At 29.8% G+C, this 14,690-nt stretch overlaps 2 protein-coding genes across 8 annotated transcripts; one reads left to right on the top strand and one right to left on the bottom strand.

Moving 5' to 3' along the window:
• LOC102603993 (WRKY transcription factor 44) lies at nt 1–4,446 on the top strand. Of its 7 annotated transcripts, none has more exons than XM_015309548.1 (7): nt 1–167; nt 247–289; nt 1,380–1,614; nt 1,761–1,892; nt 2,194–2,903; nt 3,182–3,337; nt 3,952–4,446. In XM_015309548.1, exons 3-7 carry the CDS (start codon nt 1,396–1,398, stop codon nt 4,136–4,138), a joined length of 1,404 nt encoding a protein of 467 aa, XP_015165034.1. In that variant the 5' UTR covers nt 1–167; nt 247–289; nt 1,380–1,395; the 3' UTR covers nt 4,139–4,446. The 7 variants fall into 7 exon arrangements, with proteins under 7 accessions (XP_015165034.1, XP_015165031.1, XP_015165029.1 ...); XM_015309545.1 differs by having other exon boundaries at nt 247–311; nt 1,390–1,614; XM_015309543.1 differs by having other exon boundaries at nt 247–311.
• A 597-nt stretch (nt 4,447–5,043) lies between these two features.
• On the bottom strand, nt 5,044–7,987 carry LOC102603659 (glutathione S-transferase L3-like). Its single transcript, XM_006338992.2, has 10 exons — nt 7,794–7,987; nt 7,485–7,559; nt 7,088–7,148; nt 6,826–6,912; nt 6,226–6,324; nt 5,980–6,082; nt 5,820–5,896; nt 5,613–5,720; nt 5,395–5,475; nt 5,044–5,301 (listed from the first exon to the last, which is right to left on the bottom strand). Exons 1-10 carry the CDS (start codon nt 7,802–7,804, stop codon nt 5,296–5,298), a joined length of 708 nt encoding a protein of 235 aa, XP_006339054.1. The 5' UTR covers nt 7,805–7,987; the 3' UTR covers nt 5,044–5,295.
• Nucleotides 7,988–14,690: the final 6,703 nt, after the last annotated feature.

The following is a 14,690-nucleotide window of genomic DNA, read 5'->3' as shown; positions in this document are numbered from 1 at the left end:
AAATAAATAGTGAAAGAGACTAAACAAAATCTTCCCTTGCCTGTACATTAATTAGAAATCTCTTAATTTGTTTTTTTCTTTTCACCTATTTCTTATCTGTATGTAGTTCTTAAAAAAGGGACAATTTTTCATACTGAAAAAACATAATAAGAAGTTTTCATTTCAAGGTTAAGTTGGTCTTTTTATAAATTTATTGAATTGAAGCCTTTTGAAACATTCTTGAAATTGTTTGGTTTTGCAATGCAGGTCCAGTAAATGGGATTCAATGGGAGCTCTGATGAATTCTTAGGTTTTTTCTCTATCTCCATCTGGTAAAGGTTTGTTCTTTTGGGGTCTTATCCTTTTCTTTGGTTCTAAACTGTGTGTGTGGTGGGATGAGCACTATCCCTCCCGTTCCACCATTAACCAGAGGTCGAAAATGGAAAAATCTTGGTAAGGAGCGCTTTCTGGATTAGTTGGGGCCCAAAGTGGGTATCACACACCGGGTGGAAGTAAAAAAATATGAAGTTTACTCTATTCGGTTCAATTTGTTTGTCTGGTTTTGACTTGGTACGAAGTTTAAGAAAATGAATAAGACTTTTAAATCTTGTGGCTTTAAAGTAAATATATATATATAATGTACTAAATTGCCTGTTAATCTTATGGTCTTAAATATGTTGTATGAAAGTTACCATTAAGGAGTTCACAAAAAGTAAAGAAACGTTCTTTTTGAAACGGATTGAAAGGAAAGTAAGACAATGAAATTGAAACGAAGGGAGTATGATAGAGTAAGACAAAGAAATTGAAACGGAGGGGTATGATAGTTGCTTTTATGGTGGTTGATTTTGTTTACTATCTTTTAAATTGGAACTTTTGTGGAGTAAATTTTATTAGTGAAAAGGACTTGAACTTGATTTGTTTATTAGTACTTTTGAGTAGTTTGAAGTTGCTATATCATTTATTGACTGATAGGGACAAGGAGTAATCCAACATAACTCTTGTGAGTTAAGTATGGTAACACAATGTTTTTCTGTCAAAACTTCAACTTTTGAGATTATGAGTTCTTGATATATATCTGAAGCTGCTATAGTAATCTTTGTTAGAAAGTATTAACTGTAGTCATGCTGTTGAATCAGACAGTTACATTAGTACGTGACAGAGTCGGTAAGATTGGACAATTTCCGTGATGTAAATCCAGTCAAGTGCAAACAAAATGACTGAGTAGATATCTTCCTTTACATTACTGGAAAACTTTAGAACTCGAAGGCTTAAGGACTTGAAAACATTCTGTCAATTGGTCTTATTGTTACTACAAGTATGTTTTTTTGATTATGTACTTTGTACTTGATATCTGTCGCGTATTTCTAGTCCTTACTTTGATTCAATTTTTTACATGGAAGACAACAACAGATCAAGATGGAGGTCAATGAAACCGCGAAAATAGCCATAGTTAGACCAGTAGCTTCAAGGCCAAGATGTCCTATTTACAAATCTTTCTCTGAGCTCTTAGCTGGTGCGGTAGATATATCATCCACAAATGCTCGTTCTGAAATGGCGATTACCGCCATAAGACCAAAGACTGTAAGGCTGAAGCCTGTAACAAACCATGCTTTAGTTGGAGAGCGTTCTTCACAGGTCGATAATCTCTCTTTATAAGCTTCCATCATTAATGGCTTGAACGTTTTCTTTATTTCGTTTTATTTCAATTGTGCATCTTGAAGAAATACTCAAATTGTTTTGCTGAGCACTTTTTAATCCTATAGAAAAACTTGTTACTTCAGATTGGAGTGTCTGAGGCACCAGTTGGTTGTCGATCTGATTACATCTTGCAATCGGTAGAGAAACCCAAGGTTCTGTATAAACCCATAGCTAAACTTGCACCAAGGAAAACAATTCCTCTCCTTGAAAATAAGGTTAGTTTCCTTTTATATGTTGCGATCTATGTTGCTCAGAACTCTTTAAAAATGTCAATGGGTGCGTGGCGGATCCTCCAAAAGTAGCACATTTTTGTAGAATCTAGCTACATAGGTTGAGACTTGCGATGATGGGACGACCCTTTTTTGTTAGTGTACAATGGTGCATAAATTCAGGCGGGATGAAGTTTTCCTGCACTATTCAAATTGTTGTCTCACAATACAAGTAATGAATAGCCGAAAAAATGTACTACAATATTGTTATGCAGCAATAATAAAATCTAGCACATCTTATGCATAGGGAAGCTCTGTATCCGATCAGCGACGAGAAAAAGCTGAGACTAAGGCTGGTGTTCAATCAGCGAATGAAGTTAAACAACATCGCGACCTTACGACAGAATCTAAACGAAGTCTCTTAGCAAAATCAGGAGAGGACAAAAAAATAGTGGGTTCAACAATTGTATCAGAGAGCACAGAAGAGGTTCCACAGTCTTTGATCAACACAAGTAATGTCGATCGTCCTAGTTATGATGGATATAATTGGAGAAAATATGGACAAAAGCAAGTTAAAGGAAGTGAATACCCGAGAAGTTACTATAAGTGCACGCATCTAAAGTGTCCTGTGAAAAAGAAGGTTGAAAGATCATACGATGCTCAGATTGCAGAAATTGTTTACAGGGGTGAACACAACCACCCAAAGCCTCAGCCTCCAAAGCGCAACTTGTCAGACGTACATGTGCGAGCAGCCGTATGCAATGACACTTCTAAAGAAACAAATAACCCTGCATGGAGTAACCAACATCCTCAGACGAGTGAAGCTTACGTCTATAGGATAGAAAATCAGAATGATTTTGGGTTGACTATACATTCAGCTCATTCTAGCAAAGCACCATGCTTTTATGATCCCATTGCAGCTGCAGGAATGCTTACTGTTGTTGGAAATTCTGAAGATTCCGCTGAAGGAAGTAAAAAGTTGGAGACTACTTGTGATGAACCAAAAACTAAAAGAAGGTTAGAAGCAAGTAAATTCAATTATATAAATCACCTATCTTAACTTAGTGTGTCTACGGACTATGGAACCAATGCTAGCACACTACATTTCACTCATTCTTGTTGCTAAGTCGTTTGTGTATTTGTTCATCATACACTTTTGTTTTTCAAAAAACTTAAGATGAGATTTTTCCTATGTGTATTTCAGTATTGATTCGACTTGGTATTAGGAAATACCACTGTGGACATTCACGTTATCACTTTCTAATTTGTGACAACTATGGGGTTTTACCTTTCAGGAAACTTAAAGGCCAATGCAATGGAGCAGGTACATCAGGGGAAAGTACATTTCCTTATATACCAAACCAAAGTACTACTGACTCTGAAATTACCGATGATGGTTTTCGCTGGAGAAAATATGGCCAGAAGGTTGTCAAGGGAAGTTCATATCCCAGGTAAAATTCTTTTCTCATCCTTATGCACAAACTTTAGAAGACAAAATCCGCAGGAAATACCATACAGGGTGGAATGGAACTATAATAACTTGAGGAATCTTAGTAGCTTAGCTGGTTGGTCACCTGAACTTCCACCTTGTTGGTGAGGGTTCGATTCCCCACATTGTAATCTCCTCCCCTATTAAAAAAAACTATAATAACTCACAAAGCATGCATATGGTGAAGGTTATGCCTGGATTTTGTAGCTTTTCGAATGCCAAACATCACTGTTTTAGATATGACATCCCTCACGAAGCATGGATGACCGGATACTCATACTGTGTAGAGAACAAGTTAAACAGATATTTTTGAAAATACGAGAATTTACTAGAATGTCTCTCGACCCTCGTGTATGTTTATGTAGATAATGCTTGCTTCACTTCCATTAATCCTGCTAATTTTGAGCTACAAGTTTAACTCGTTAGATTTGTTGATATATTAATTCACATAATATCCTGAATGATTGAGAAGAAGAAGTTCTCACTTCTCACACACTTGCTTGTAAAAAATGCTTTGTCCTATTACCCTCTTGACATATTTTCCTATTATCATGTCTTGTTTGCTGCTATACACAGGAGCTATTACAGATGCACAAGTCCTAAATGCAGCATGCGGAAGTTTGTTGAAAGAACCATGGATGATCCAAAAGCCTTTATTACTACATATGAGGGAAAACACAACCATGTCGTTCCAAACAGAAGACCAAATTCAGAGGCGTCCAAGACGAGCTCAAAATCTTCAGCTATGAAAGAGAAATCATAGTGTCCGCGATCAGAATAACCTCATCCCAGCAAAAATAAACTATATGCTAATGTTATACACTCAAGAAGATGGTTTAGCAAAACGGAAATTAATGAAGTTAATCTTATTGCAGTAGTCATTATATTTCCTTTGCTAAACCATCTGAGAGCGCCAAATGCTTGGGAGTTCCTATTTGTTTGCTAGAAGAGGCAACAATTGAGATCTTTTCAAGCATCAAGAATGTAAACAATTGGCCTCTAATGAGTTAATAATTAGTTATCTATATATGTTCAAGACATCAATATTATATTAAAGTTGACAAACAGTTATTTCAAAATATGAGTTTCTTATATAGCTTTTTTGATACCTTATTATACTGTTTTGAAGTGTGCATCTTTTTTCTTCATTTAATATTACAAATTATTAACTTAGAATTCAGTAACTTAAGGTAACTAGAATCTTAAATTCTAGTTCCGCCTAATGCTTTTATTTTCTGTCTGCAAATTTTACTCGATCAACTTCTTTTTCTGATCTACCGCTGTTAGAGCGTACTACAATATTTGTTCTTCTGGAATTAAGGGTGTGTTTGGTATGAAAGGAAAATATTTTTCTGAAAAATAAGTGGAAAGTGGATTTATACTTACTTTCTAATATTTGGTTATTATCCTGAAAGCAACAATACTAGTATATATTATCAAGTAAAACACTATAGAGTGAGATAAGGTAGGGAGTGGGGGTTCAGGGGTGACGAAGGTGAGATGGTCAAGGGGTATGGGTTGTGGGGATTGCGTGGAGCGGATAGGAGACAATAAATTTGAAATGTCATTTATTTTTCCTATTTTCATTAGAGAAGTCATTTTTCTGTTTTAAGAAACTTCTTTAATAATGTGAAACAATCTCAAAAATCAACTCTTGAGGTCAACAGAGAATTATGAACTTTAATACTTCATTATGTACTTAGCTTGATACACACACATAACAGAATTCTAATACATGAGATGCTATAACAGCTATTACTATGCTGATATAAGTCTCTCAGATAACAAACAAACATAGAACCACTTTATTTATGTATAAATACTAATGCATAATCCTTCAAGTTCTTGACATGAACCGAGCACGAAGCACCCCTTATTCGTAATTTAACAACGTTGATGGATCGAGCATTTTGTTCAGTTTTACGCCTGCAATGAACAGATGGAGAAAGAATTAGCATAGAATGCTCACACCAAGCAAAATTAACAGATCAAGTTATTTACATGCATATGAGTAACTACCAAATATTTTTTCTTATATAAGTCCACCACTTCCTTAGGATCAGCTTTTGTTTGAATGTAGCTATCAAGCTTGTTCAGTTCCTGCAGGGTAATCGTACAACACAACGATTCGATCAATTAATCAGTCAACTACGCCTCAGTCCTAAACTAGTTCAGCTATCATAAAGCCGCCAGGAACCTTCATGACACAATTTTAAGGCAAGTAAAAGTTAGCATACCTCTATCCATTTTGCTAGTTTTGGCCTCCCAGATGTGATATCATAATCAAACACCTCTTTCAAGAAGATTTGGAACCTTTCAACGAAGGGAGCATACACTATGTCGGCCTGATGCACCAAATTTCAACATCAATATGATGAACTTCTAAAATTCGGAAAGCTAAAGATACCTTCTTACACTTTACACATTGTACTAATATAACTGACCTGACTGAATTGGCCTAGGAAGAAAGGTCCATCATCAAATTTGTCGAGAGCTTTTTCTAAGTAGTCAAATTGAGGTCCTGGTGCAAGTGTGAACCATTGTTAACGTCTCGTGAGAAAATTACCAAATGAAGTTGAATACACAAATGTTCAAGAATCTCACCAGCATGCTTCTCAATATCTCCTTTGAAGTTACCATATATTTCTTTCAGGAACGTATCGCTGTAAGCTATCAACTCTTCAGCAAACTTCTGTTTTTCAGGGTCCTAAACCATTTTACAAAATCACATCAATTTTAAAACTTTTGCTTCCTTTTCTTTTATCAACGTTATAGTGCCACGTCGGGAAGGAGGGGAGGGTTGAAAATAAGAATAGTCTGTTTAGGCCAAGAATGAGTTTTGCAGCTTACATCAGGTAGAAGAGACGGACCCTCAAAGTTGCTGTCGATATATTTAACCAGATCGAGACTTTCTCCAATCACTTTGTTTTTGTGTTCCAGAGAGGGCACCTACGGAAGAATAGAACAAAACACATAACCAGATCGAACCAAAGAATATGCTCTTCACTTACACCAGAAAACTCGAATTTGAAGAAAAACGATTACTTTTTTAGAAGTCACAAGCACACTTCATCTTATTTTCGAGTTCTCTAGCATTTAAAAATTTGGCATCTATCATGACGCTCAGAGTCGGATTCAAGATTTTAAGTTTATGAGTTCACAACCACAACCATGGACATTTTTGCTTACTGCTTTCTGAATAGATTTTTCGTACATACTAAGTGAATTTCTTAACATAAACACAAAGTTTGAGCCAAAGCTATTGAGTTCTGTCGAACTTGTAACTTAAATGGTAGATCCACCCCTGACAACACTAGGCCAGTTTCACTTACTTTTCTCAATAAGGCTAAAAGTATTCGCTTTGATATAACATTACAGCTAGTATCAATTTCAGCTATGTATATATATTGGATTGATATAAGATAAACTTAGTGCTTCTATAAAAATTACCTTATTTTGAGGGTAAACCTTTTCCTTGTACCAAACAGGCCTGTTCTGAAGATCAATTGGAACTAATTCGATCTTATCTTGCAAACCCTGCATTTGTCAATAACTTCAAAGTTTATTTTATGACCATTATTCATCTACATAAACTAAAGATTCTAAGTACTATACTCTACATCCAAAATAAAAATGAAAAATAAAACAAGAGTAATTATAATATTAACAACAACAAAAAATACGGAAATGAATTCGCAGTTGATTAAGGAACCTTGAAATTTCTGGTAATCCACGCACGCTGTGCAAAAGGGCATATATAACTGATATACAACCTTCAAAAAAAAAACAGTTCAAAATCTATCAAATATAAGAGAAACATTGTTTGAGGAGTCAAATTATTTTTCCTTCGATTATAATTTCTCAAACTTCATTTAAATATTTTGAAATTTGAATCAGATTTGTACTCTTTCTCTGTCCAAGATATTTTTTACGTATGTTTCTCGAGAGTCAAACTACATGAACTTTGGTCAACAGATGCATCTTTTTCACTATATTAATACAAGGAAAATTACAACTTCTATACCCGAATTCACAGTCAAAAGTTAGTGATCGTTCTTCACCTTCGCATCGAAAAATTTAACACAGAGAGTAAGAGAAAGGATATTAACCTTGTAGTTCCATCAAACAGGGCTGGCGGTTCGGAAGTAGAATCAAGAGATGCAGGACGAATTTGTTGTACACTTCTTCTGTAGAAAGCCCCATCAACATTCATTAAAAAGTTAAAAGTGCAAAATCAAACTTATCAATATCACTCTAACCACTATGTGTGGGTTGATTTCTCGATAAACATTAAACTAATTGTTATTATCTTGACCATGAATTACACTTGAAAAAAAATTCAGAAACCAAAATGAAAAAGGAGGAAGGAAGCAAATAAAAAGAAAAAAGAAAAAAAGGAGGAAGGTAGAGAGACTTACGGAGTAGCCATTAATGTTTGTTGGATTTACTACGAAAGATACAATTTTTGAGTTTTGATGAACAAATGGGATGAAAAATTGGATGTTTTTATAAGGTGATCGGGGTTTCGGTTATTCGGTGAGCACTGACCAAATTTAGTAAAGTGGGACAAAGTGCGTCATCGCTGAGCGTTATACAAACGAAACGGAAATTGTACACTCTTTTATCACTATTCAATTTGAACATTCCCGAAAAGTGTAGATATGTTCATCTAGCTTCCTCAAAAATCATCCACATTCATAATTCCATAGGTTCATCCGCCATAACTCTGCCTGAAAAATTAAGATTTCTTGATCACTTATAAAATAATAATTTTTTTAGTATTTTTAGATTTCTTACATATAATAATAAAAATATAGGATAAAAAGGCCATAAAAGTACTATAGAAATTTATTATTACTCCAATTTCCTTATGATAATCAAATATGATAGTCATAATGCATAAATATATATATATTAGGAGAGGTGATAGTGCTTACGTGTCATCGCCACAATTAATCTCTATTTTTTTACTTTTTAAAATATCACTTAATTAATTATTAATTGGAATTATATATATATTTTACAAAATTGAAATTAAGAAATTGTTTTTTTCTTAAAAGTAACAGAATATAGAGGAAAAAACGTATGTTGAGATCAGTTTTTACAAAAGTTTTTTACTGTGAATTTAACTTTTTACTTTTTTTAAAAATAATTATGAATTATTGTAAAGACTATTAGAATTTTTTATAGTGTTATTTTAACTTTTTACTTTTTTTTAAAAAAAAATTCAAATTTAACAGTAGGTTACATACATCGTGTTATTCCTAAAAAAAATGTACCTAAATCATAGGAAAAATATCTATATCTGTGTGGGTATTGATAATATAGTTTATAAATTGAGATTTATTACATTAAAAACGGTCAATTTAATTATTTTTTATATATATGTATATATAAGAGAGGTGCTGAGAATAATTATTACATTTTTTTTTAAAAAAAAATTGAAATTAACGAAAAAGAAAAAAAAAAGTAGGAAAGGAAGTTCAGTAGAATTTAAACACACATAAATAATTTAGAGTTTTTGCACTTTTCTCTAACATTTGTGTCACGGTAAAAAAATATAGTTACAAAAATAACCGTGTCACTGTAAAAAATAGACAGTTATACACAGTAAAAAAAACAGTTGCAGAATTAAAAAATGTTGTATATATACTACGTTAATTTTTATTACAAAAAAGTACACTAATTGCACATCTTTCTCTCAACTTTCTTTTGTATCTCTCTTTATTTTTCTCTTCTTTAATTCATCTCTTCTATGTAGTCGTAGTTTTTTCATTTTTATTTAAATTACTAAATTTAATTGGTAATCTCCATATTATTTTTAGTGTTTGTGTAGCCAAATACTAAAAGTGAGATTGGATCCTTGGATTATAAAATTAACACCACAGGTATGTGTTTATAATTATTTGTTTTTAGAATTTAATAAGTTTGTTCACTATATAAATCATGTCTTTTTTCTAAGAAAATAATAATTCAATCTTAGCACTAGATAATTAGTAATGATCCCAAATTTAGTAATATAGAAATGAGCAGATATTTTTTAATTTGCTTTAGAAAAATTATGGAATAATCTTAATTTTTATTTGAAGTTATCTAAGATTCTATGTTATCTTATTAGAGTAAATTAGGAGATGTAACATAATTAATGTGATATGTTTTGGATAGAAATATAATAGATGTAAATTCAATTTTTATGAAAATAAGAAGCAATTACTATATATACACTGCGAAATTATTAAATGTTTGATTTTCTTTTGCTTACAACTTACAAGTCTTTTGGTAGTTTTAGAATAAAACTTAAAGAAAAGAAAAAAAATTAATAAACAACAAAATCAACTATTTGATTAGAAAAAAAATTCAAATGCCATGATACAAACTAAATAAAAAATAAAATAATTAACAAAAAAATAGGAAAAAGAAAATATTAATAAAGGGATAGTTAAAAATACATATGTAAAATAAATACTGATTTGTATAATAATATTGATCAGTAATAGTGTACAAATGAGTAATGAAATTAATATTTTAAAACAACAATAATAATAATAATAATTTTGATAACAATGAACTTGAATTGCAAATCAATTAGTTTCCATGAAAATATAGACAATAAAGAACATGTTTCCAAGCTCCTATATTTTAGAAACTAAAATACACGTTAGTTTTTGTTCTTTTATTTTTTAACAAATAATATTTATTCTAATCAATTTTTGAATCAGAAAATACATAGGTAAAATTAATACTAATACTGATTTGTATAATAATATTGATCAGTAATAGAGTACAAATCAGTAATAAAATTATCTTCCATCTATATATAACAGGAGAAGAAAAAGTGTCATATGTCAGCACCACAAAATTTCTCCATTTTTATTTTTAATAAATAAAATTTTAAAATAATTTAATCTATATTAGTTAGTAACTTCCAATTTAAATTTAAAAAATCAATATCAATATATATTTAAATTTTAAAAAGTAAACTTTTAAAATAATTTAATCTATATTAGTTAGTAACTTCCAATTTAAATTTAAAAAATCAATATCAATATATATTTAAATGAATTCTTTTTAAAATTAGAAAATTACCACAGTTAATATAATTCTTTTGTATTATTTTTATTTCTTTAAAAAATAACTAATTCTACATTTGGCTAATGCTTAAATTTGTTTGGACTCATATTTTTATTCTAATCAGAATATTTATTTTTATCCCATGTATTTTTGAGTAATGGGGTAAGTATCGTGTAGTTTAGTTTTCTTTAACTTATTTTTTTCTTTTTATTAGGGCATAGTAAGTGGGGTAATGGGGGTAAGAATCGTGTTTTTTATTAGGGCATAGTAAGTGGGGTAATGGGGGTAAGAGTCGTGTTGTTTAGTTTTCATTCACTTATTTTTTTTCTTTTTTTATTACTGAATATATACGAAACTTTGAATACTTAGAATTTATTTTATTTTATTTTTAAAATAGGAAATCAAATCAAACAGACTAATATAAATTAAAAACGAGGAATATATTTTTTTCAAACAAAAGTTCTCCATTTTCATTTTTAAAAGTTTTAAAATAATTTAAATCTGTATCAGTTTGTAATTTTCAATTTAAATTTTAGATTTTTTTGGACTCATATTTTTATTCTAATCAGGATTCAGGTGTAGTACTTAATTTTATCAGTTTCTTTTTGCTCCGAAAATTTGGGAATAATTCTTACGATAAAAAAAATCAAAAGAAGAAAAGAGAAAAAGATTATATTAAAATAATTCGAGAATTTCTTTAAACATGTTTTTGTTCAATCTTTCGTCACTTATAGGAAATTATTACTTCAAAAAATGAAATTGATTTATTTTTAAAAATAACTCAAAATGAGTCAAGTGATAAAATAATAAAATAATTAATTTTAAATTTGAATTCAAAAAATAACTAACTTTATCTATAGAAAACGCCTAATCTCATAACCCACGCTAAAGAAAAGCTAAAAAAAACTACTACTCCACACGTCTTAAAACAAATTCTTTAAAATACACATTCAAACATGTGTAGAATGAAACTTCCATTCATTATTACATCAAAATTAACAAAATCACAAATATTTTTATCCCTTTATTAGCACAAAATTTAACATTTTTGATATACAGGAAGAAGAAGAAATTAATTACAGAAAAATGGCGGAAGGTGAAGAAGTTCATCACATTGGACTATTCTATATTTTTTTTACGACTTTGCATGCTCATATCAACTTTTATGCGTGAGGATGCATTGAAATTATTATGGAAGTTGAAAGTTTGACTTTTTGGTGGCATAAATTCATACGGATGGTATGGATGAAGATGGAATTATGAAGAATACTTACATTTACCCAGTTGCAAGACAAGTTTAAAAAGTCGCAAGTAATCACTAAGTTAAAAAAGTCGTAAGTAATAACTGATTTCATCTTCTTAAAACTCTAAAATAACTAAGTTTTGAACATTATATTCAGTAGCATATTATCTTGGCAAAGATTTTTACGATCGTAAGTAAAAGTAACATCTGCTAATTTTTTAAAGAGAAATTAGCTCTATTTTAAGGCTAATATAAGGAGTATTGCGCGCTTATATTTTTTTGAATCGATATGTTATATTATTTGCATATACAAATTTGAGATATTCATTATGTACACGTGAATTTGAGATATTAATTACCTACAAAAATAGAATCTGCAATATGTCACATATAAAATATTTAATACTCACACTATTTTGGTTCATTTTTCCTATTTTAATTTTAATTATAATGAAATTTACGACGGTAATAAATATTTTTGAATCTTTTAATTTTAAATAAAATATATGTTAAAATATCTTTTAATCTTATGAAATTAATCATTTCAAGTGAAAAGTTCTAATTAAAAAAAATTAACAAAAATAATATATGAATTATTTTACCAAAAAAAGTAAATTAATGATTATGATTTTACTGTAATATATCTAATACAAGTTTTTTCTTCTTCTTTTTTTTACTTTTTCATCTTTAAACTTTCTCTTTAAATCTCATATAAAGATAATAAAGCACATCAATGGAGGAGAGATCATAAACATATTGAGTCTGTGATATTAAAAAGAAAATGAGGAATAAACTACTTACTTTCTCTCTCAAATATAATTTAATTTGTACTTTGGAATGTATTGCTTATTTGTTACATCTTATTATATCTCAATTTATAATAAGATGAGAAAATTATATCTGAAAAAAAATATAGAAATAAATATGCTAAATCTTGAAGTTTGTTGCATTTTAGAGTATAAAGTTTTTAAAAGAATAATAATATCTTTTTGACAACATTTGGTGCTTCTGGTATAATTCAAAAAAAATCTCAAAAAATTGATATTTATATATTGCACATTTTATTTTATTTTAATTGCAACAATACTATAAAAATATGTGAAAATACTTGCATCAAGAAATCAATCAAATATACATATTTAAAAGTGTCATGTGTCCAAGCCACAATTGTTATTGAATTTTTAGTTTAAAAAATCATTTAATTAAATATTTTTAATGGATGAAAATTGTATGAATTTTCTACTTTTATCTCCTGTGATTATAAAATAAATAATAATAATTTATCTCCATTTGCAACCTCAATTAATTTTTAAAATTATTATTTATTAAGGTCAATTTAAATATGTGTGCAGTAGTTTTATGGTGAATTTCGAGAATTGAGGTGATTGATTAATAACTATCTAAAAAATAAACACTCCTAACCGTGTACATCTCTTCTCCTAAATCATAGGCACAGAATAATTCATTTATCTCCACTCAAAATAACAAACATGAGAAACAAATACTTTTATTTAATGTTAAATAAAATTATAAAAAGCATACTAAACATAATGGAAAAAAATTTCTGTTACCACATTTAATATAACTCTTTTTATTTTTTTATTATATTTAATATTTAACTGATTATACATGTGACTAACATTTATGTTATTTTAGACACTTATTTTTATCATAATTGGAATACGTCGTATCTTTATTGATTGAAATCTATTTTATTTTTAAAAAGTACATAATTATTTTTTTAAAATAGGGTGATGTAAATGTAATGTAAAGAAAGCAAAAAATATTTTTTAACAAAGAAAATTAAAAAAATTATAAGAGAATCGTACTTTTTATTTTTTAAATAACAGATTTAATATATATAGTTAATAATGTAGTAATAAATAAAAGCAAAGTATATTGTACAAGATCATGTGATTCGTTCTTCAATTTCATGGAGATTTAATTATATTGTGTGTTTAAGAAATAGATGACAAAAAATAAGTTTTGATTAAAAAAATAATGAGAAACGATATATATTGAAATAAGTCATATTGCTATATATATGATATGATTAATAATTCTTTATATTATCCGCGCAACGTGCGGGCACGGATACTAGTTTAGACGTAATACATAAACATGACCTTAGTTGGCGTTAGCTGATAACTATGACTTTTAACTTTGGGTGTCTACAAGTAGACACTTAAACTTGTACAAAATTGAACAAATAGACATAGTCGTCCTAAATAGTACCCTACATGACAGTTTTGTGTCCTACTTGGCATCCTACGTGTAGTATGTCATGTAGGACACGTGTGCCTACTTATTCAATTTTATACATATTTAAGTGCTTAATTGTGTACGCTATAAGTTGGAGGACATAGTTGTCCGCTGAAGGCAAGTTAAGGGTCATGTTAATAAATTATGCCTAGTATTTATTCCTTCGACTTTGATGTGTATAAGTAGACACTTAAACTAATATAAAATTTAACAAGTGGAGACACATGTCTTATGTGACATAATACATATAGAATGTCACGTAGGACGCAAATTGGCTATGTCAGACGCTAGTTAGGATGCATGTGTTTACTTGTTCAATTTTATACAAGTTTAAGTGTCTACTTGTATATATCTAAAGGTAAAACATAAATACGAATTAAAGTCAAATTAAATAACACTTCTATCTATTTTGGCGATATGACATGAGTACTCAGGAAGTAACCATCAATTCAAAAAACAATGAAGGGAACAACACACTTCAATTCTAAAACTACAAGGAAATGAAAGAAGACTAAGATATTGAGTTCTCACAAAGAGAAGCTCTGCCATCTTCTTTTGTTGCTATTAGTTACGAGTTCAGATGAATCCACGTTTTTACTTAGACCCTTTATTTGTATTAGAAAATCGAACTCTGTAACTAAAACGAGCTACAAATCCGGAGGCAAATTCATAACTCATAAACTTCAAATTCTGGCTCCGCCTCTGGCAAGTGGATTAACTCATGAAGTGTCATTTGGAA

This window comes from Solanum tuberosum, unplaced genomic scaffold (assembly GCF_000226075.1).
Source record: "Solanum tuberosum cultivar DM 1-3 516 R44 unplaced genomic scaffold, SolTub_3.0 scf00008, whole genome shotgun sequence".
NCBI classification, from domain to species: Eukaryota; Viridiplantae; Streptophyta; class Magnoliopsida; order Solanales; family Solanaceae; genus Solanum; species Solanum tuberosum.
This window is presented reverse-complemented; position numbering and strand designations above follow the sequence as displayed.

Bases quoted from the DNA above. Each gene is read 5' to 3' on its own strand.
- LOC102603993 (XM_015309548.1), top strand. From the start codon at position 1,396: ATGGAGGTCAATGAAACCGCGAAAATAGCCATAGTTAGACCAGTAGCT. The intron at 1,893-2,193 runs GTTAGTTTCCTT...TCTTATGCATAG, and splicing joins TTCCTCTCCTTGAAAATAAG to GGAAGCTCTGTATCCGATCA. The intron at 3,338-3,951 runs GTAAAATTCTTT...TGCTATACACAG, and splicing joins AAGGGAAGTTCATATCCCAG to GAGCTATTACAGATGCACAA.
- LOC102603659 (XM_006338992.2), bottom strand. The intron at 5,897-5,979 runs GTGAGATTCTTG...CACTTGCACCAG, and splicing joins AGATATTGAGAAGCATGCTG to GACCTCAATTTGACTACTTA. The intron at 5,721-5,819 runs GTCAGTTATATT...TTGGTGCATCAG, and splicing joins TCCTAGGCCAATTCAGTCAG to GCCGACATAGTGTATGCTCC.